The sequence below is a fragment of the Pristiophorus japonicus genome, chromosome 21, assembly GCF_044704955.1.
Source record: "Pristiophorus japonicus isolate sPriJap1 chromosome 21, sPriJap1.hap1, whole genome shotgun sequence".
Lineage (NCBI taxonomy): Eukaryota > Metazoa > Chordata > Chondrichthyes > Pristiophoridae > Pristiophorus > Pristiophorus japonicus.
Window position 1 is genome coordinate 39,364,687 of NC_091997.1, and position 21,803 is coordinate 39,386,489.

Below are 21,803 nucleotides of genomic sequence, written 5' to 3' on the forward strand. Positions count from 1 at the left end.
TGATCTGACAAAGAATTGGAAAGATTGGCAATAAATAAATAAATAAATAAATTTTTAAAAAAACGTGAGCACCCATCTCTGGATGCGGGCCAATGCGTTGCTATTTATCCCTTTACTCTCGGAAAACAGGGATATAAGTGTCTTATGGTCAGTTTCTAATTCGAATTTTAGCCCAAACAGGTATTGATGCATTCTCTTTACCCCATAGACACACGCTAATGCTTCTTTTTCAATCATGCTGTAGGCTCTCTCAGCCTTAGACAGAATCCTGGATGCATAAGCAACACAGTTTCCCTAAATCATTTGTTTGTTGCAATACACACCCGACGCCATATGACGACGCATCACATGCTAGTACCAACTGCTTACGTGGATTATACAACACAAGCAATTTGTTTGAGCATACAAATTTTCTCGCTTTTACAAAGGCATTTTCTTGGCTTTTGCCCCATACCCATTCGCCCCCTTTTCATAGTAAGACATGTAATGGTTCTAGCAGTGTGCTGAGACCCGATAAAAAGTTACCAAAGTAGGTCAAGAGTCCCAGAAACGACCGCAGCTCAGTCACATTCTGTGGCTTCGGTGCGTTCTCGTTTGCCTCCGTCTTCGCGTTGGTGGGCCTGATGCCGTCCGCCGCAATCCTCCTTCCCAAGAACTCCACTTCAGGCGCCAGGAAAACGCACTTCGAGCGTTTTAACCTGAGCTCCACGCAGTTGAGTCGATTAAGAACCTCCTCGAGGTTCTGCAGGTGCTCGACTGTGTTCTGACCTGTGACCAAGATGTCATCCTGGAAGAGTACGGTGTGCGGGACCGACTTCAGTAAACGTTCCATGTTTCTCTGGAATATCGCCGCTGCTGATCGGATTCCAAACAGGCATGTGTTATAAACAAAAAGACCTTTGTGAGTGTTGATGCAGGTGAGGGCCTTTGATAATTCCTCCAGTTACTGCGTCATGTGGCTGAAGTCAGATCCAGCTCCGTGAACGTCTTTCCTCCCGCCAGCATTGCAAAGAGGTTGCCGGTCTTTGGTAGTGGGTATTGGTCCTGCAGGGAGAAATGATTGATAGTTACTTTGTCATCGCCACAGATTCTGACGGTGCCGTCTCCCTTGAGGACTGGGACAATAGGACTGGCCCACTCGCTGAACTCGATTGGTGAAATGATGCCGTCTCGTTGCAGCCGGTCTAGCTCGATCTCTACCCTTTCTCTCCATGTATGGTACTGCTCTCGCCTTGTGATGGATGGGCCGCGCCCCTGGAATTAGGTGGATTTGCACTTTTGCTCCTTGGAATTTCTCGATGCCTGGTTCGAACAGCGAAGGAAATCTGTTTAAGACCTGGGCACACGAAGTATTGTCAGCGGGCGATAGCGATCGGACGTCGTCCCAGTTCCAGCGTATCTTTCCCAGCCAGATCCTGCTGAGCAGCGTGGGACCATTGTCCTGTACCACCCAGAGTGACAGCTTGTGCACCACTGCATCGTAGGAGACCTTTACGGTAGCACTGCCGATTACAGGAATTGGTTCTTTCGTGTAAGTTCTTAGTTTTGTGCGAACTGGAGTTAAGACTGGCCTTGTTGCACCACAACCTTTTGAAAGTCTTTTTGCCCATGATGGACTAGCTCGTACCTGTGTCCAGCTCCATTGACACTGGGAGTCCATTTAGTTCAACATTCAGCTTTATTGGGGGACAATTCGTTGTGAATGTGTGCACCCCATGTACCTCTGCTTCCTCGGTCTGAGGCTCTGGTTCGTCGCGATCTTCCATGGATCTGTCCTCCTCTGCAACATAGTGGTTTGCAGGTTTAACAGGCTTTGCAGCTTGCCTGCACACTCATTGGAGGTGTCCCATTGTTCCACAGCCCTTGCAAACATACTCTTTGAATCGGCATGAATGGAAATGATGATCACCCCCACAGCGCCAACAGGTGTTAATGGCCTAGCATTCATCACCCTTGATGGTGGACTCTGAGTCAACTGTGGACGTGCAGCTGCAGGTATGTGTGACCTGCCCTGTACGTTATGATTCGAAAACAACATCACTTTGTTCACAGTATTTGTAGCAGCACTTGTGTGCTGAGAGATTTGCTTCATATTATCACTGGTGGCAATGAACGCCTGGGCTATCACTATGGCCTTACTCAAGATTGGGGTCTCTACAGTTAAAAGTTTGCGAAGTATGGTTTCGTGGCCAATGCCAAATACGAAAAAGTCTCTGAGCATGTGCTCCAAATGTCCTTCAAATTCGCAATGTCCTGCAAAGCGCCTTAGCTCGGCGACATAACTCACCACTTCCTGGCCTTCAGACCTTTTATAGGTGTAGAACCGGTACCTCGCCATCAGAATGCTTTCCTTCGGGTTCAAATGCTCTCGGACCAGTGTGCACAAATTGTTGTACGATTTCTCCGTGGGTTTCGTTGGAGAGAGCAGATTCTTCCTGAGGCCATACGTTGGTGCCCCACAGACGGTGAGGAGGATCGCCCTTCGTTTGGCAGCGCTCTCTTCCCCATCTAGCTCATTGGCCACGAAGTATTGGTCGAGTCGCTCCACAAATGTTTCCCAATCATCTCCCTCTGAGAATTTCCCCAGGATGCCCACTATTCTCTGCATCTTTGGGTTTGCTATCTGTATCTCGTCGCCAGTTGTTGAGTATGGAGAAAGAGTCAGCCTGAACACTGTGAACTCAAAATAAAGTGTGACCTTAGTCTTTTATTGCAGGTTTCCAAAGTGCCTCTCCAACCCGTGAAGCCTCCTTAAATACCTGTGCTCCCAAGGGATTATGGGATCCCTTGGGACTCCAGGGGATGAGCCCTCTGGTGGCTGTACAGAGTAAATACAAGTCCACATATATAACAGCAGCGGGACTGATTGGTCCCACTTGACATGAATTGCAGAAACTGTGAGCATCTGTGGAAATCCAGCCTGGAGACAGCTTGGGTTCGAAATGACAAAGACTAATTACTGGATTTTCGGCAAAGTTGCACCTCGTTTAGTGCCCTGGCGGACCGTTAAATGCTATTTCTCGACGTGATGCCGAGTTTAGTATTCCACGCTGTAGCTATGGTTCACTTTGTGTTTAAATACAGGATGCTCAATGGTCAATTACAACAATCCCAGTTTCTCCACATAACTGAAATCCCTCATCCCGAGTTATATTCCAGTAAATCTCCTCTACACTCTCTTCCAGAGTATTGACTTTCCTGAGAATTCGATGTGAAGGATAAACTTTCAGTGTTAAATATTATAGTTTTCTTTGTTGTGCTAGGCTAAACTTGGATTCGGTATAAATGTGGAGAAGGAATTATCCATTCCTGCTGGAACTACCATTGCATACAAGGTCTTAGAACTCAACATTACTGAAGATGACACTCTTGGTATGTAAATGGAGAAAATGCAAAACTAATAAGCGACAGAAGACTTTTCTAATATCAAATTGCCTGATAAGTTGTTAATTAAACATTCTTCAGCCTTTTGTTCTATGCTAGAAATAGATCAAACTTGGGATTTTACAGAGATACTGAAATAAAAACACATAACGTTCTTGTCTAACATTCCTCAACCCCAGCCACCCGCCCACCCCCGCCTGCCGCCCGCCACTGTTCTTTTATTTGGTGTTGTTTGCCATTTAAAATGAGTTTGTTAACATCTCTAGTAAGACAGCAGAGATGAATTTCAGACTACCAGAGGCTGGGTAAAATGCAGCAAATGGCTCACCTCCTGACTCCCCAAAGACTCCCTACCACCTGCAACGCACAAGTCAGGAGTGAGATGGATTACTCTCCATTTGCCTGGATGGGTGCAGCTCCAACACTACTCAAGAAGCTCGACTCTATCCAGGACAAAGCAATCCATTTGATCGGCAGCCCACCATCACCTTAAACATCCACTCCCTCCACCAATGGTGAACCAAAGCTGCAGTGTATACTATCTGCACGATGCATTGTAGCAACTTGCCAAGGCTTCTTCAGTGCATTTCCTAAACCTGCGACCTCCACCAAGGACAAGGGCAGCAGCTGCATGGGAACACCATCATCTCCAAGGTCCCCTCCCAAGTCACGCACCATCCTGACTTGGAAATATACCAGCTGTTCCTTCACTGTCGCCAGGTTCAAGTCCTGGAACTCCCTACCTAACAGTATTGTGGAGGCACCTTCACGACATGGACTGCACTGGTTCAACAAGAAGGCACACCACCACCTACTCAAGGGCAGCTTTAGATGGGCAATAAATGCCAGACTCACCAGTACCACCCACATCCCGAAAATTAATGTCTTACAAGATTGTTAAGTGTTCACTCGCTAGTATCTCAGTGTAATTCAAGGTAATTGTCTCTTTTAGATTTTCCTTCTGGGCTATCCGGTGTAGAATGGCAAGGCAAGGGGGAGAACTAAAGATGGGAGAAAATAAATGACATGAATAATGGGTAAACCAGGAAAGGGTAGTTGATGCTGTGCCTGTTATGCTCGGTGTCAATCCTTCTGTTGATGACCAGTTGCCCACAAGTAACTGTTTTAAAATCTAGAAGTTCTTTTTTTTCAGATTTCGGTGTGAAATTCATTCTTTCACCTGCACATTCATGTAAGTTTGTTTTACGTTTCTTAATGCACCAGTTTTCTGTTATTCTGAACATGTCACTGATCCAAACACTTATTATCATAACCACAAGGCAGTGTGCAAAGTAGGGCATTAAAACGTGATGGTCGGTGAAGGGAATGTAGTATTTACTAATTCTTTCTTTAACTTGCAGCACACGGAGAATCCAGCTCCACTTTTACATTTTCCCAAAATATCAATATTAAGCCAAATTATTGCCAGTATAATATAATTTGGTCCATCATATAATTTTTTTTAACATGAATAATTATCTGTATAATATAATAAAATGGTATGTAAATCCAGCATTTGGGTAGAGTTTTCACTGTCGTTTGTACAGTTTCTCCGGGATTTACACCGATCTTCCATCAAAGTTACGATGGGAGATCGAGAGAATCCCCATGGAAATTCTTGTTTGTCCATCACACTTCAAGTGTTGCACTTCCAAACAATTCTCAGAATGCCGCTCTGAAGTCTCGGTACTCCCACGGGATGTGCGCCCGAGTAGTCCGATTATTAGTGTTCGCACCCACCCGTATTAAGCTGCAAATGACCCCGTTCCCATGATGTGGAATGAAATCAGAGCTTGGTAAGATGGGCGGCCGGAAGTCCCACCCTATTGCATTTCAATTGGTGGAGCGAGGCTAGGCTCATTACATCTAGACCGGAATTTTGTGGAGGAAGGTAGGATGGGGGCGGGGTGGGCTCCGAGGCCGTCGGGAAAACTGGGAGGCTGGCTTTCCCACAGGCATGCCGACTTTATCGTCAGGGCCAGATTTGCATGCGAGGCCTCAGTTTCCTGCTCGCAGATAGTCAGATTGAGAGGGTGGGGGAGAGAGAGGATCAGGGGTGGGGCAGACAATCGAGGGGTGGGGGAGAGAGGATCGGGGGTGGGGTAGACAATCGGGGGGCAGAGAGGGTTGATGGTCGCGCAGATGATCGGAGGTGGGTTAGAGGATTGGGAGATGGGGTGAGAGGATCGGGGCCGGATGATGGGGGCTGGAGAAGGGAAGACTGTGGCTGGTCTGAGCATGATCGCTGGCAGGGTGGGCATGGGGGGTAGGGGTGGCGTGGGAGGCAGGGAGAGACGATTGTGGCCAGCCTCTGCACCATTGGTTGTGGGGGGGGGGGTGTGGGAGAAGGCCTGGGACGGCAATTGGAAGTCTCGTGAGGGGGTCTCCCATCGCAGGGGGTGGGTTATGCTGGGACTCTGGTTATAAAGGAACTTACCTTCTCGATCCAGCAGACCCCATCTTGCCGGGTTTCACGAATTGTGTTTAACCTGTCCACATGCAGTTAGAATCAAAAAAGCGTCTTCCAGCCACATAATCATTAAATTGGGGGTCCGCCCCCTGGGAGTGGGTTGTTCACTCCACCCCCTCACACCCCACCGCCCCATCCCCCGTCCTGCTTCCATTAAAACCGGAAGTGGCCGGGTTGGAGGCGGGACAAGGTCGGGAATCCCACTTTTAACAATTTACCTACCCCACGCTCCAAACCCACCCATTTATAAGGTTAAAATCCCCCCCCTATTCTTTGCTCTTTTAATCCAGTTATTTGTTATCAAAATCCTCAGTCTATTATTTCCAAAACCCTTTGTATCTAATGTCACGTTTTTGCCTTTGGGTATGTGGAGTTCGTCTCTAAATCTCAGTAATTATTTTCTTTATTAGCGCTTGGCCTGAGAGCTACGATTGCTACTTCACTCGTCGAGCTGACTAAGCTGTCTAAAGACGTGAGCCTGCAGTTCCTCAACGCTATCCTTGAGAATCTTATCCGAAGTGATAATCTTCCAGTTCTTGAGACAATGGTTTGTACCTTAATTTTCTTAATTATAAAATTAAAGATAATTCTGGCCAACCATTTTTTGTGCTCTATAAAAACCCCCGTCTGACCCGGGCCTGAATAATATTCCCACACCTGGTGACTGTCTTCTAACTCCACTTTCACTCTTAGACAAGTTAGAAGTAAAAACATATTTTCTGATGATATTTAAGAATGTAAGAACATAAGAAATAGGAACAGGAGTAGGCCACACAGCCCCTCGAGCCTGCTCCGACTTTCAATACGATCATGGCTGACCTTCTACCTCAACTCCCTGAATCCCTCGATTCACTTCAGTACATCAGTATTTTATTTGTTTGTTCATATCGTAAAACTTAGATAATCATACCTTCATTTCCCACTGTGGGTGGTGGGAGTTTGGTCTGGTTGGGAATTCATAACATTTTCATTCGGCCTTTTTGACTAAACTCTTTGCAGAAATATGCTAATTTAACTGTTTGAGAAATTTAAAAGGAGAATTATTACAAGCACATCCTGAGTAGTCGTGAGGGATATGGTCACGTCGTGGTTATGGTATTGGACAGTATAAGTTCATGATCCCACCATTGAAGCCATGAAAGTGAATTCAATAAATCTGGTGATTTATGGCAATCCTCTCTCCGTTATTTCAATGGAGACTTTGACCATTTATTTTCATTTCTTTTAAAGTGACTTTAACAAGTGGCAGTGAGTTATTGGTGATTATTTTCTACTTGTGAGTTCAGAGATGCCAGAACTGGGGAATCTTTCACTTTCAGCACTCAGAGCCAGCATTGAAGTGCACTGCAGTGTAAATTAGATGTATAGTCGAATGAAACGTCCTCCACTCTGTCTCCACTTTTGTGCTTTAGCTCCTGTAATGTATGTACATCAGGTCTGCTCACCAACAGGGGGCACTAATGTCGGAGGTCCTAGGGTCATAGGTACACTCATGCTGGGCCCGGTATATAACCTGAACATCACCTTTTGTATCGTCTCTTCTGGAAGCCATTAAAGACTGACCAGTTTACACCTGGTCACTGGCTCACAGTACAGAGTTCATTGTATCATTTCGTACACCACAATGGGCGACGAGGAAAATTCAAACCCACACAAAAGTATGGGGAGCACAGCACAATCGAGTACTGCTGAAATTCTCGACAGATTTAATGAGGGAGAGGATTGGGGAGATTTCACGGATCGTAATAGCAGCGCATTTGGAAAGCAGTGACAGGATCGGTCCAAGTCAGCATGGATTTATGAAAGGGAAATCATGCTTGACAAATCTTCTAGAATTTTCTGAAGATGTAACGAGTGGAGTGGACAAGGGAGAACCAGTGAATGTGGTGTATTTGGACTTTCAAAAGGCTTTTGATGAGGTCCCACACAAGAGATTAGTGTGCAAAATTAAACCACATGGTGTTGGGGGTAATGTATTGATGTGCATAGAGAACTCGTTGGCAGACAAGAAGCAAAGAGTAGGAATAAACAGGTCCTTTTCAGAATAGCAGGCAGTGACTATGTGGGGTACTGCAAGGTTCAGTGCTGGGCCCCCAGTTATTTCCAATTTACATTAATGATTTGGATGAAGGAATTGAATGTAATATCTCCAAGTTTGCAGATGACACTAAGCTGGGTGGCAGTGTGAACTGTGAGGCGGATGCTAAGAGGCTGCAGGGTGACTTCGACAGGTTAGGTGAGTGGGCAAATGCATGGCAGATGCAATATAATGTAGATAAATGTGAGGTTATCCACTTTGGTGGCAAAAATAGGAAGGCAGAATATTATCTGAATGGTGATAGATTAGGAAAAGGGGAGGTACAACGAGACCTGGTTGTCATGCTACATCAGTCATTGAAAGTTAGCATGCAGGTACAGCAGGTGGTGAAGAAGGCAAATGGCATGTTGGCCTTCATAACGAGTGGATTTGAGTATAGGAGCAGGGAGGTCTTACTACTGTTGTACAGGGCCTTGGTGAGGCCATACCTTGAATATTGTGTACAGTTTCGGTCCCCTAATCTGAGGAAGGACATTATTGCTATTGAGGGAGTGCAGCGAAGGTTCATCAGACTGACTCCCGGGTTGGCAGGACTGACATATGAAGAAAGACTGGATCGACTAGGCTTATATTCACTGGAATTTAGAAGAATGAGAGGGGATCTCATAGAAACATATAAAATTCTGACGGAATTGGACAGGTTAGATGCAGGAAGAATGTTCCCGATGTTGGGGATGTCCAGAACCAGGGGTCACAGTCTAAGATAAGGGGTAAGCCATTTAGGACCGAGATGAGGAGAAACTTCTTCACTCAGAGAATTGTGAACCTGTGGAATTCTCTACCACAGAAAGTTGTTGAGGCCAGTTCGTTAGATATATTCAAAAGGGAGTTAGATGTGGCACTGACGGCTAAAGGGATCAAGGGGTATGGAGAAAAAGCAGGAATGGGGTACTGAAGTTGCATGATCAGCCATGATCATATTGAATGGTGGTGCAGGCTCGAAGAGCCGGATGGTCTGCTCCTACAACTATTTTCTATGTTTCTATGTCTTGACCAGTATTTTGTGGCAAACGACCTAAACAAAAACAAGGATGCAGAAAAGCAGAGGGCAGTTCTTCTCACCATCTGTGACCCCATGACCTTTGTACTGATCAAGAAACTGCTCACACCCACTCTTCCTGCAGAAAAGGATTACAAAGAACTGTGTGCTCTAGTTCGGGAATATCTTAAACCCACGGAAGGAATCCCCATATCCAGATATCGCTTCTATAAGTACGTTCGTCCAGAAGACCAGGACGTAGCGGCATTTGTTGCCGACCTGAGACATATTGCAGGGCCTTGGAAATTTGAGCCTGCGTTGGAAGACATGCTGCGTGACTTTTTCGTGATCAGGGTCAACCACGAGGCAATCTTAAGTAACCTGCTGGCTGCGGAGATGCCGGACCTCAGCAAGGTCATCACCATCGCCCAGGCGTGCATGTCCACGCAGAAAAGCACGGAGCAGATATCGCTACAAAACAGGAACTCCACGGCAAGTACCGTGCACAGAATTGTATCGACAGCCGGCAGAGTTGCACATGGCAGGGCCTACTCGACTGTGTCTGCAAGACCGGGAGTCGCTCAAAGTTTGCCATCGAGGGCTTACTCGACTGCGTATGCGAGAACGGGAGCCGCTCAAAGCCCGCCATTGGCTGCAAATCCAAGCTCAACATGTTGGTTTTGCGGGGGCAATCACCGACCCCATCAGTGCCGCTTCAGGCAGTGTGCATGCAGAGGGTGTGCGAAGACGGGGCACCTTCTGCGGACGTGTCCACAGCAGAGCAAGCTGATGATCAATCCAGCGTGGATGATGATCAATCCAGCGTGGATCTGGCGATGCAGCCTGAGGCATTTGAGAGCTCCGAGGAGGAAGTGTATAGTGTACGTGTGTTCCTAACAAAGAGCCAAACGATAAAGATGGAGGTAAAATTACTAACAAAGAGCCAACCGATAATGATGGGGGTAAAACGGCATGCCGGTATCCATGGAATTCGACACGGGTGCAAGTCAATCGATAATGAGCCATAGGACTTTCGAAAAGCTGTGGGAGCCCAAGGCAGAGAGACCCAAGCTGAGTCCGATAAATGCAAAATTGCGTACCTAAAGCAAAGACTCATATCAGTGATCGGTAGTGCAGCAGTAAGAGTGTCGTACGAGGGAGCGGTTCATGATCTACCGTTATGGATTATCCTGGGCAATGGCCCGTCGTTATTCGGCAGGAGTTGGCTTGAGAAAATAAAATGGAAATGGTACAATATCAAAACTTTGTCATCAGCGGATGATGATTTGTGTGCTCAAGTGCTGAGCAAATTTCCCTCACTGTTTGAACCAGGAATTGGCAGCTTCAGGGGAGCCAAGGTGCAGATTCACCTCGGCCCAGACACAAGGCCTATCCATCGCAAAGCCAGGGCAGTTCCACACATGATGAGAGAAAAGGTTGAGCTCTAATTGGAAATGCTACAATGTGAGGGGATCATCTCACCGGTCGACATTAATGAATGGGCCAGCCCCATTGTTCCGGTGTTAAAGAGCGACGGCACGGTCAGGATTTGTGGAGACTACAAGGTCACGATCAACCGAGTTTCGAAACAAGATCAGTACCCACTACCAAAAGCTGATGACCTGTTTGCAACGCTAGCCAAGGGAAAATCGTTCATCAAATTGGATCTAACGTCGGCCTACATGACACAGGAACTAATTGAATCATCAAAGAAACTTACATGCATCAATACGCACAAAGGACTGTTTATTTACAACAGGTGCCCTTTTGGCATTTGTTCCACGGCAGCCATATTTCAGAGAAACATTGAAATCCGTCCCCAGGACTGTGGTATTCCAAGACGACATCCTAGTCACAGGTCGTGACACCGCCGAGCACCTGCACAATCTGGAAGAGGTTCTGCATCGTCTGGACAAAGTGAGACTCAGGCTGAAACATTCGAAGTGCATTTTCATGGCACCAGAGGTCGAATTCCTTGAACGAAAGATTGCTGCAGACAGAATCAGGCCTACAGACGTGAAAACAGAGGCCATCAAAAATGCACCCAGGCCCCAGATTTTGACAGAACTGCGTTCGTTCCTGGGTCTTCTCAACTACTTCGGTAACTTCTTATCCAAATTGAGCACAGTATTAGAGCCTTTGCCCAAGCTGCTCAGGAAAGGAGACAAATGGGTGTGGGGTGAACTTCAAGACAGAGCGTTTGAGAAGGCTAGAAATCTGTTGTGTTCCCACAAGCTACTGGTACTGTATGACCCATGCAAGCGTCTAGTTTTGACCTGTGATGCATCGTCCTATGGGGTCGGCTGCATACTTCAGCAAGCCAATGAGTCAGGCAAACTACAACCAGTTGCATACGCGTCTCGAAGCCTGACCAAGGCGGAAAGAGCCTACGGCATGGTAGAGAAAGAGGCTTTAGCATGTGTTTATGGGATTAAAAAAATGCACCAGTACCTGTTTGGGCTTTGCTTTGAGCTGGAAACCGATCACAAGCCGCTTATATCGTTGTTCTCGGAACATAAAGCTATCAATACCAATGCGTCGTCCTGCATCCAGAGATGGGCGCTGACATTATCTGCCTATGATTATGTCATTCGCCATAGACCAGGCACTGACAACTGCGCTGATGCATTGAGCTGGTTACCGTTGCCCACACCGGAGGTAGAAATGCCAGAGCTACTCATGGTCATGGATGCCTTTGAGAGTGAAGGGTCGCCTGTCACTGCTCAACAAGTTAAGACCTGGCCCAGCCAGGATCTGACGTTATCGGTTGTAAAACGTTCTGTTCTTAACGGGGACTGGTCGACCATCCGCAAGGAAATGGGTGATGAAACCAAATCGTATAGCCATCGAAAAGCTGAGCTTTCCATCCAGTCCGACTGTTTACTGTGAGGTAATCGTGTTGTAATGCCCAAGAAAGGCAGGGCGAGATTTGTACGTGAGTTACATAGTACGCATCCCAGTATTGTCATGATGAAGGCCATCGCCAGGTCCCATGTTTGGTGGCCTGGCATTGACTTGGACTTAAAGTCACGCGTCCATCAGTGCAGCACTTGCCTGAAGTTAAGCAATGCCCCAAAGGAAGGTCCGCTCAGTCTGTGGTCATGGTCATCCAAACCGTGGTCTAGAATCCACATCGACTTTGCGGGCCCCTTCCTCAGTAAAATGTTTTTTGTGGTGGTGGATCCATACTCCAAATGGATAGAATGTGTGATCATGTCATCCAGCACTCCACTGCCACCATTGAGGACTGGAGAGCCATGCTTGCCACACATGGTCTGCTCGGCATCGTTGTCAGCGACAACAGACCGTGTTTCACGAGCCTGGAGTTTCAAAAGTTCATGAAACGTAACGGCATAAAACACGTGAGGTCAGTCCCGTTCAAACCCGCGTCCAATGGTCAAGCGGAGCAGGCAGTTCAAACCATCAAGCAGGGCCTGAAAGGCGTAACTCATGGTTCCTTACAGACACGCCTGGCGCTCATATTGCTCAGTTACAGGACAAGGCCACACACGCTCACCAGGGTCCCGCCGGCTCAACTATTGATAAAGAGAGGCCTCAAAACCAGGCTCTCTCGAGTCCATCCTGACCTTAACGATCATGTCGAAACCCGACGTCAATGCCAGCAGTGGTATCACGACCACGTGCAGTGTCATGCGACATATCTGTAAATGACCCCAGTGTATGTACTTAACCATGGTCAAGGGCCCAAGTGGCTCCCGGGCAATGTTACAGATAAGGAGTATAACCGGATGTATATGGTTAAGCTCAAGAATGGGCAAATGTGCACGAAACACATTGATCAAATCAAGCTAAAACACACTGACGAACCGAAACAGTTGGAAGAAGACACCGCGAGCTTAGACGACCAGCCAACTCACGTCCAGCCATCAGAAGAACCCACTCTAGTCAATGCCCAGCCCCAAGTTGTGAGAGACTTGGAAAGCACAGGCACTGAAACCGTCAACGAGGAAGAGAAGGACTCCGGAACATCTGAACTTGTAATATGGACTTGTGCCAAGAACTGGGGGGGAATGATGTAATGTATGTATATAAGGTCTGCCCAGCAACAGGGGGCACTAACGTCAGAGGTCCTAGGGTCATAGGTACACGGGTGCTGGGCCCGGTATATAACCTGAACATCACCTTTGTATCTTCACCTTTGTATCTTCTCTAGTAGAAGCCATTAAAGACTGACCAGGTTACACCTGATCACTGGCTCACAGTACGGAGTTCATTGTATTATTTCATACACCACAGCCCCAATTTCAGAAGAATGCTCCTATTGCCCCAATGTGGTTTTATTTTATATCTACCACACCCGATGTTCTCGAGGGTCTTTGAGTGAGATTAATGCCAAATTCTGAGTCGTTTTGTGTGGTGGGTTTTGTGTGTTACCACTGTCAAGGTGTTTGTGTGAAATCGGTTTAACATTAGAGAGAGGAGAATTACTCACCAGGGGCAGCAGCAGTGTGGCTAAAGCACATCATTGAGGCAGAATTGGGAAGCTTTATTCTGCCTCAGTCCATATAATATCTTATATGAGAATGCTAGATACTGGCATTGAACAAGTGAATTGGAAAGCATTCTATTCCCCAGCACAATGTCCTTGTCCCGATGTACATAATAGTTAATCTATGTTTAACTTTTCCCACCTCCCCACATGTTCTCAGCTTGACCAGATGTGTGAAGGTCCCCAACCCGATCTCCAAGTGCTGGATCTGATGGAAGACGAGAACAAAGCGTGTGTGGAGAAGATGCTGGGTCTGTTGGGAATTCAGAAGGCTGATCTACCGGGACAGGCCCTCAACTTGACTCCCCATCAGGATGGAGTCATAAAGGCTACAAATATTCTCATCGAGTCACTCAGTGGTATGATATAAAGTGTGTTTCGGTAATGCTAACAGTACAAATTAAGGAATCACCCTCTTCCTTCAGCTGCCGAGGCCCTAAGGTCTTGAATTCCCTCCTTAAACCTCTCCGTCCATCAAGCTCTCTCTCCTCTTTTCATCATCATAGGCAGTCCCTCAGATGACTTGCTTCCAATCTAAAAGTGAGTTCTCAGGTGACTGAGGAGTTCAATGCGGGACCTACAGTCTCTGTCACAGGTGGGGCAGACGGTGGTGAAGGAAAGAGAGGGTGGGGAGCCTGAGTTGATGCACGCTCCTTCTGCCGTCTACGCTCCGTTTCTGCTTGTTCTCGGCGATAGGACAAAAGGTGCTCAGCGCCCTCCCGATGCTCTTCCTCCACTTTGTCCAGTCGTGGGCCAGGGATTCCCAGGAGTAGGTGGGGATGTTGCACTTTATCAAGGAGGCTTTGAGGGTGTCCTTGAAGTATTTCCTCTGCCCACCTGGGGTTCGCTTGCCATGTTGAACCTCCGCGTAGAGCGTTTGCTTTGGGAGTCTCGTCTCGGGCATGCGAATGACGTGGCCTGCCCAACGGAGCTGATCGAGCGTGGTCAATACTTCGATGTTGGGGATGTTGGCCTGAGTGAGAACATTGATGTTGGTGCATCTATCCTGCCAATGTGTTTGCAGGATCTCACGGCGGCAGTGCTAGTGGTACTTCTTCACATTTTGAGGTGTCTGCTCTATACAGTCCACGTCTCCTCCTTTAAGGCGTTCTTTCATACCTTCCTCTTTGATCAAGCTTTTGATCAGCTATCCTAATATCTCCTTTTGTGGTCTGATGACAAATTCTGTTTGATAACGCTCCTGTGATGAGCCTTGAGACATTGTTTAATACATTGAAGGCGCCATATAAATGCGAGTTGTTGTTGTTGTGATGCCATCAAAGTGCAACTCAACGGGGCCTTCACTGCAGGATGGTCTGAATTATTCTGCTTCCTTTTCAGAACTGAATCCTGACACTCTAATCCTGTTGGCTACCAGTGTTGAGATGAAGATTATATCCACACAGCTAAAGCTGGTAAGAAACAGACTTTGTTATTAATTCAGGCGAGGAGAGGACAGAGAGACACGTACTAACTTGATTTCTGGATGATGACCAGGGTCTGAAACACATCAGGGATCCAGAAGGCAGAGGTCCTTGAATAGAGTTAATTAAAATGTCAGCAATATTTAAAATACATGGGCTAGAAATTACTGTCACTGATGATAGGGTATAAATGTTTAAAGTGCTTGTAACAAATGTGTCTGTTTGATATTTTAACAGATTTTTAACCCAAAATTTGATGTGAGTGGGTTAAACATTCATACAATAGCATTGGCGAGTGATTTCTACCGTTACGTTCTTTTGACAATTATCTGCATTTATTTGATGTGTGAGCATCAAAGGGATTCACTTGATGGCCGTTCTGGACACTGTGCTAACTGCTCTGAGTCTGAGACCATTATTCTGCCCAGATTAGGTGTTCCCAGGGACTTGATTGACTGTTTTTTGTATATTCTTAATTTAAGCCCACGTGATTTCTTGACTCTGACAATTGGTTATAAAAGAGAACAAATATCCATCTTTAAACAGAGATTCTGAATGGAAGTTAGTTAAAATATGTGCCCATTCTCTGTGTTTATCTGTTGTACTCACTGCAGAACATGAATCAGTACTGAAACTGATTCACTGCAGAAAATGAATCAATACAAACTCTGATTCACTACAGAAAATGAATCACTAAAAATAATGATTCACTGCAAAAACAGATTCATTTCACTGTAGACTTCAGAAACCAAATGGCACACATTCCCAAATTCTTGTTTTAAGGACACTGTCTAAGGTCTCTCCAATCTATCAACATTATTGTGATCATTGGTCCTCTGAAATTTGCTCCTTCTATATAAGCTCCAAACACATTACCTTACAAGCACCTTGCTCCCTGTTTTCCAAATGTGATTTGAAACCAAGATTCATCGCAGCATCTGTTGCTGTCTCTCTTTCCTTCCCTGGATCTCAGAACTGTTGCACTCCTTAACTCGCTAAGACTTCCTTTCTCCTTCAATCTACAGGCTATTGAAACTCAGCCTTGGCATCATCAACTACGTCTTGATTAGCCTTGTCTTTTCACCAACTCTGGTGAGGTCCATCTTTCGGGGGCTTTGCTTTGCACAAGCGTTTGATCAGGATCACAAAATGTGTACAGATGTTGAATTGGAATCAGGATTATGGTTCTGTACTTCATTAAAATAAGGGCCCAGAATTTCTGATCAGCGGCGCATGACGGCAATCGCCGCTGAACTCAAAGACATTTGCCCACAAAGATCTTGCGATAACTGTGGCAAAAGCTTTAGCTTTCTCGATGTTAAATTGCTTGTTGCGCTGTCAAAATGGAATCCCTAGCCTGGAGCAGCAGTGATGTCACCTTGCTGTCTAAGCAACCAATCACAGTTGATAATTCTCAGAAACAGAAAACAGGAAATAAAAAGCACTGATTATTAATTCACTTAAAAAAAATTGTACAGATAATGACATAAAGATTAGGACATACACATAGGGTTAAGTTGGAAGCTGCAATATCAGAAAATATTTTGTTCTATTTTAAAATTCTAGTAATTGTCTATCATAATGGAGAAATTTGACATTCCACAAATATAAAACGTGTTTTTCAGGGCCAGAATACTGTTCAGCAGTCACAACTCTGTTAAAACCCCATTTACACTTATTGTATACAAGGAGTAACTTTTTATCGGGTGTTTAACAGTGATATTATATGCTTGCCTCGCCTTCCCTTGAAATACATTTATACTATTCGCTTCAACTACTCCCTGTGGTAGCAAGTTCCACATTCTCACTAATCTGGGTAAAGAATTTTCTTCTCAATTCTCTGTTGGATTTCTTGGTGACTATCTTATAATGATGGCCTCTAGTTATACTCTTCCCCACAAGTGGAAACATTCTCTCTGTATCCACCCTATCAAAACCTTTCATAATTTTATTAGGTCACCCCTCAGTCTTTTTTTTCAAGCGAAAAGAGGACAGCCTGTTCATCGTTTCCTGATATATATACCCTCGCATTTCTGGTATCATCCTTGTAAATCATCTTTGCACCACCTCCAGTGGCTTCAAATCTTTTTCATAATATGACAACCAGAACTATACGCAGTAGAGTTTGGTCTAACCAATGTTCGATACAATCATAATTTTTCTATTTTTCAATTGTATCCCTCTAGAAATAAACCCTAGTGCTTGGTTTGCTTTTATTATGGCCTTGCTGTGTCACTGCCTTTAATGATTTGTGTATTTGTACTCCGAGATCCCTTTGCTCCTCTACGCCACCTAGACTCACACCTTCCTAGTAATAAGTGAACTTCTTCTTATTCCTATCAAAATGTAATACCTCACATTGAACTCCATTTGCCAATTATATGCCCATTCGGCAAGTCTATTCATGAGCTCCCTGTAACTTGTTGCAGTCTTCCTTAGTCTTGACTATCGCCCCCAATTCGGTGTCCTCCGTACATATAGAAATTGTGTTTTTGCTTCCAAAGTCTAAATCGTTAATATAAATTGTGAACATCAGTGTTCCCAGCACTGATCCTTGTGGAACACCAATACACACCTTCTGCCACTGTGAAAAGCTACATTTTACCCCTGCTCTCTGCTTTCTGTCTTGATGCTAGCTAGCTATCCATTCTGCTACTTGTCCCCTCACTCTGCATTCTCTGACCTTGTTCATCAGTCTATTATGAAGTACCTTATCAAAGGCCTTTTGAAAATCTAGATAAATTACATCTACTGCATTACCATTGTATACTCTCTCCATTACCTCTTCAAAAATTTCAATGAGATTGGTCATGCAAATTTCCCTTTTGAAATCCATGCTGACTATTCATTGTTATATTTTTGGTTCCGAGTTATTCTTCTATTTTGTCCTTTAGTCGGAATTCCATGAATATTCCAATACTGATATTAAAATGACTGGTCTATAATTTCCTGGGTATATTCTATCCCCCGGCTGAAATATAGGCGTTACGTTACCCATCCTCCAGTCCTCTGACACTACGGGGCCGAAATTCACCGTTCCTGAAGGGACGGCCACCGCAGGGTTTGGGCGGCTGATCGAGGAAAATCGATCGTCTGCCACGGTCGGGTGTTGTTCCCTCCCCGAGCAATATTCAGCTCGGGGGGTATTTGACTGCTGCGCACTTCTGCTGGAATTGGCGGGGTAAAGCAGCGCTAAAGGAGGTAGTGGCACGGTGAGGTCATCAGCGGGCGGGCCACTGGAAAACGGCCACGCCCACGATTTTCAGCTACAAAAACAGGGTCAAGGATGTCACCAAGCAGCTGAAAAACATTCTGGGGGGAGAGGGGGAACAGCCAGAGGTTGTGGTCCATATCAGTACCAATGACATAGGTAGAAAGATGGATTAGGTCCTGCAGGCAGAGTTTCGGGAGCTAGGAGAGAGATTAAAAAGCAGGACCTCAAAGGTAGTAATCTCCGGATTACTTCTGGTGCCACGTGCTAGTCAGTACAGAAATAGAGGATAGAGAAGATGAATACGTGGCTGGACAGATGGTGCAGGTGGGAGGGCTTTAGATTCCTGAGGCATTAGGGACTATTTCTGGGGGAGGTGTACAAGCCGGACGGGTTGTACCTCAACAGAGTCGGGCCCAGTATTCTCACGGGAGGTTTTGCTAGTGCTGTTGGGAAGGGTTTAAACTAGCTTGGCAGGGGATGGGCACCGGAGAATAGATTGAGTGGGGACAGGAGCAGAGCTGGAATTGGGCAGCAGAGAAGTAGAAGTAGAAAGTGAATTTGGAAGACAGAGGAAACAAGAGCTGGAAAATAGACAACAGGGGAGTTTGGCAATACTTAATTGTATATACTTCAATGCAAGGAGTATAGGAAATAAGGCAGATGAGCTGAGAGCACAGTTTGACACTTGGGAGTAATCACATCAGAGGTAGGAGACGTCGTCCCTATTGCAACCCTGGAAGGGAGGTGCAGCTGAGTATCATAGCTGCTCACTTCAGATAATCCCATCCATACATGACCCTTCAGATCCCACTTTCAATGACCATCGCAATGCGTGCCTTGATGCAGAATTGCCCATTCCCAAATGAAACTCCTGGCCAGATATATGCGCCAGAAATAAAGATTTATCCAATTATCCAAATCACTGCAAAAACAGAACAAAAAGAACAATATAATAATACTGTAATCATTTTTTACCCCTGTGCATCTCACTATACCACCTGTTAAACGTGACTACCCTAATACCACGCCTAAGTGTTATCCCTGTAGCTGCATCATGGGTCTGGGAAGGCGGCTGTGGTTGTTGTCTGGGACCTAAAGCTGTCCTGCTAGGATGCCCTGGAACACCTCGGGTGCAGACTGGCCAGTATCCTCTTGGGAGAGTGCGTCCTCACATATATGGAGGTGCCTGACACCTCGACTGCAATCTCCCTCCATGCATTATGTACTGGTGGTCTGCCAAGTCTACCCACGTCAGGAAACAGTATTCTTCTTCTGTCCTCCACACCGTCCATCAGTGTCTCCAGCTCCATATCAGTGAACCTGTTGGCTCTCCTTGCACTGCCATCCTGCCAAGCTCCTTCCAAACTCCTTTCCCCTCAGGACCTTGCTGCAAACCCTGACCTAAGCAGCTGGCTCATTAGAAACCCTTACCTGCATGCTGAATTTCTCAGTGTTGATAATGCTCAAATTAAGACCAGATGGAATTCTGTACGGATTTGTGATCATGTACAAATGAACTACCAGATGGAATTCTGACCGATTTCTTAATGGCAGATAGGTCCTAGGAACAAGAGGGAATCTAATCCTAGGCCAGCTGAATGATGAGGGCTGCTTCCATCATCTTAAATACAAGGAAAATATCTTTCCTTGGGCTCACAAGAATATAGATTGTAATTATTTCTCTCTTTTTAACTTAGATCTGCTTTAACACTGTCGAGTTGATCTGATCAGTTTAAATTACTGACCTCTATCAACATTTCTTTCATGGAACTGTTGCAAGATGAAATAGTTTTACTTTACCCCGCAGAGACAAAATTCCCTCTGAAATCTTTTTATTCTATTTGGTTTTCCAGGTGGAGAGGATTGAGGAAAGAATGTTCCCGTCCGATCGAACGCAAGAGAACCAACTTACAGATGAGCAGGAAACTGGGGAGAAACAGGAAACTGAAGAGACCCTGGTCCTTCAGCTCACAGATGAGGAGTTTGAAATAACGCAGCACCTTTTTGAAGAATTTGGATTTCACCTTCAGAGAGAAAACGCTTCAAACTCACACATTGTGGATAAAAGAAAACAAAAAAAGTTGTTGCATGTCTTTGCTGCTCTGTATGTTCTCAGTGCTTTAAATAACTGAGCAACCATGAATGATTCACACCAGTCATACATGGTCCTTGAAGATGCAACCCTTCCCTTTCCAGTCATCCCTTTGCTGACTACAGGCTGCATCCTGTTCCTATCTGTCTACTGGAGACGTTGCCCTCACTGTGACATTGATGGCCACATTCTCACCTGGTCTCTCTTTGGCTACTTGAGGTACCATCTTTGAATGCAGAGGGCATCTTTTGAATTATGTGTTTGCTTGTAACATTGAAGAACTGCAAAGTGCATATATTGGTTAACTCTCTGTGCTGCTGTAGGCTGGGTAGTGTCACTGTATTCTGTTGTATTACCTGTCACTTTGCTTCAATAAAGTCCTTTACTCTCACAATAGAGAGAGAAACAAAAATGTTTTGCATTTATATAGCACCTTTCACCATCTCAGGATATTACAAAGCACTTTACAACTTTACAGCCAACAAAATACTTTTGAAGTGTGGTCAATGTAATGTAAAAATGAGGGATAAATATTGGCCAGAACATTCGTATTTGCCTTATTCTTTCATCAGAGGATACATACAGCAACAAAAACTTGCATTGTCCAGCACCTTTAACATAGTAAAACATCCCAGGCATTTCAGAGAAGCATAATCCAACAAAAATAGACACCAAGCCAAAGAAGGAGATATTAGGATAGGCAATCAATAGCTTGGTCAAGGAGGTAGGTTTTAAGGGGGGCCTTAAATAAGGAGAGGAAGGTGTGGCCATTTAGGGAGGGAATGCCAGAGATTGGGGCCTAGACAGCTAAACGTGTGGCTGCCAATAGTGGGGTGAAGTAAGTGGGGATGAACAAGAGACCAGAGCTGGAGCAACGCAGAGTTCGGGAAGGGTTGGAGGGTTGGAGGAGGTTACAGAGATAGAGGAGCATGAGGCCATGGAGTGATTTCAACAGAAGGATCAGAATTTTTAAATGATCACTTTTTCTAACATCCTGTCCACCTTGTTAGTCTCCCTGGTAAATACTGTTTATCTTGTGCATCCCATAGTGATTCTATGGTCACAATTTCCCCCTAAATAAACGGGTGGGTCTGGAGCATGGGGCAGTTCAATTGTTAAAAAAGATATTCCAGAACTGATCCCGACTGCAACCCGCCTACTTCTGGTTTTGACGGAAGGGGGAGGGGGCGTGATGAGAGTTGGCTGCCAATCCTCTCCCAGGAGGTGGTATGACAATTTAAATATTGTAATGAGGATGAAAACCTCTCTTTTCCCCTCCATTTTGAATTTAACTGCCCCTCAATTCGTGAAACCCAGTAGTTAAATATTGGCCAGGATACCAGGAGTCTCAACCCAGGAAACCTAAAGGGAGGAGGGAGCTGCTGGATCCGGCAGGTAAGTGCTTTTCCAGTACTGCTGGTGGGCCGGGGGGGGCAGGTGTGCTTAACCCCACCCTGACCCCTCAAACTAACCCGCCGTCATGTGCCTCCCTTCCCATTATCGCTCAACGCGCCCATCACCACAGCGAACTTTCCCTTCGCAATCTCTCCTATCCACGATCCAATCTCTCATCCCTCCATCACGTTCCAATGTCTTCCCCCCAGCGATCTCTCCCCCACGATCTGCCTAGAC

At 45.6% G+C, this 21,803-nt stretch overlaps 1 protein-coding gene across 1 annotated transcript; it reads left to right on the forward strand.

Moving 5' to 3' along the window:
* The first annotated feature begins 333 nt into the window (after positions 1 to 333).
* LOC139233520 (uncharacterized) lies at positions 334 to 20,546 on the forward strand. The gene is made up of 7 exons (XM_070863922.1): positions 334 to 387; positions 3,264 to 3,372; positions 4,538 to 4,576; positions 6,265 to 6,401; positions 13,602 to 13,800; positions 14,783 to 14,856; positions 19,933 to 20,546. The coding sequence occupies exons 1-7, from the start codon at positions 334 to 336 to the stop codon at positions 20,209 to 20,211; spliced, it is 891 nt and encodes a 296-aa protein (XP_070720023.1). The 3' UTR covers positions 20,212 to 20,546.
* Positions 20,547 to 21,803: the final 1,257 nt, after the last annotated feature.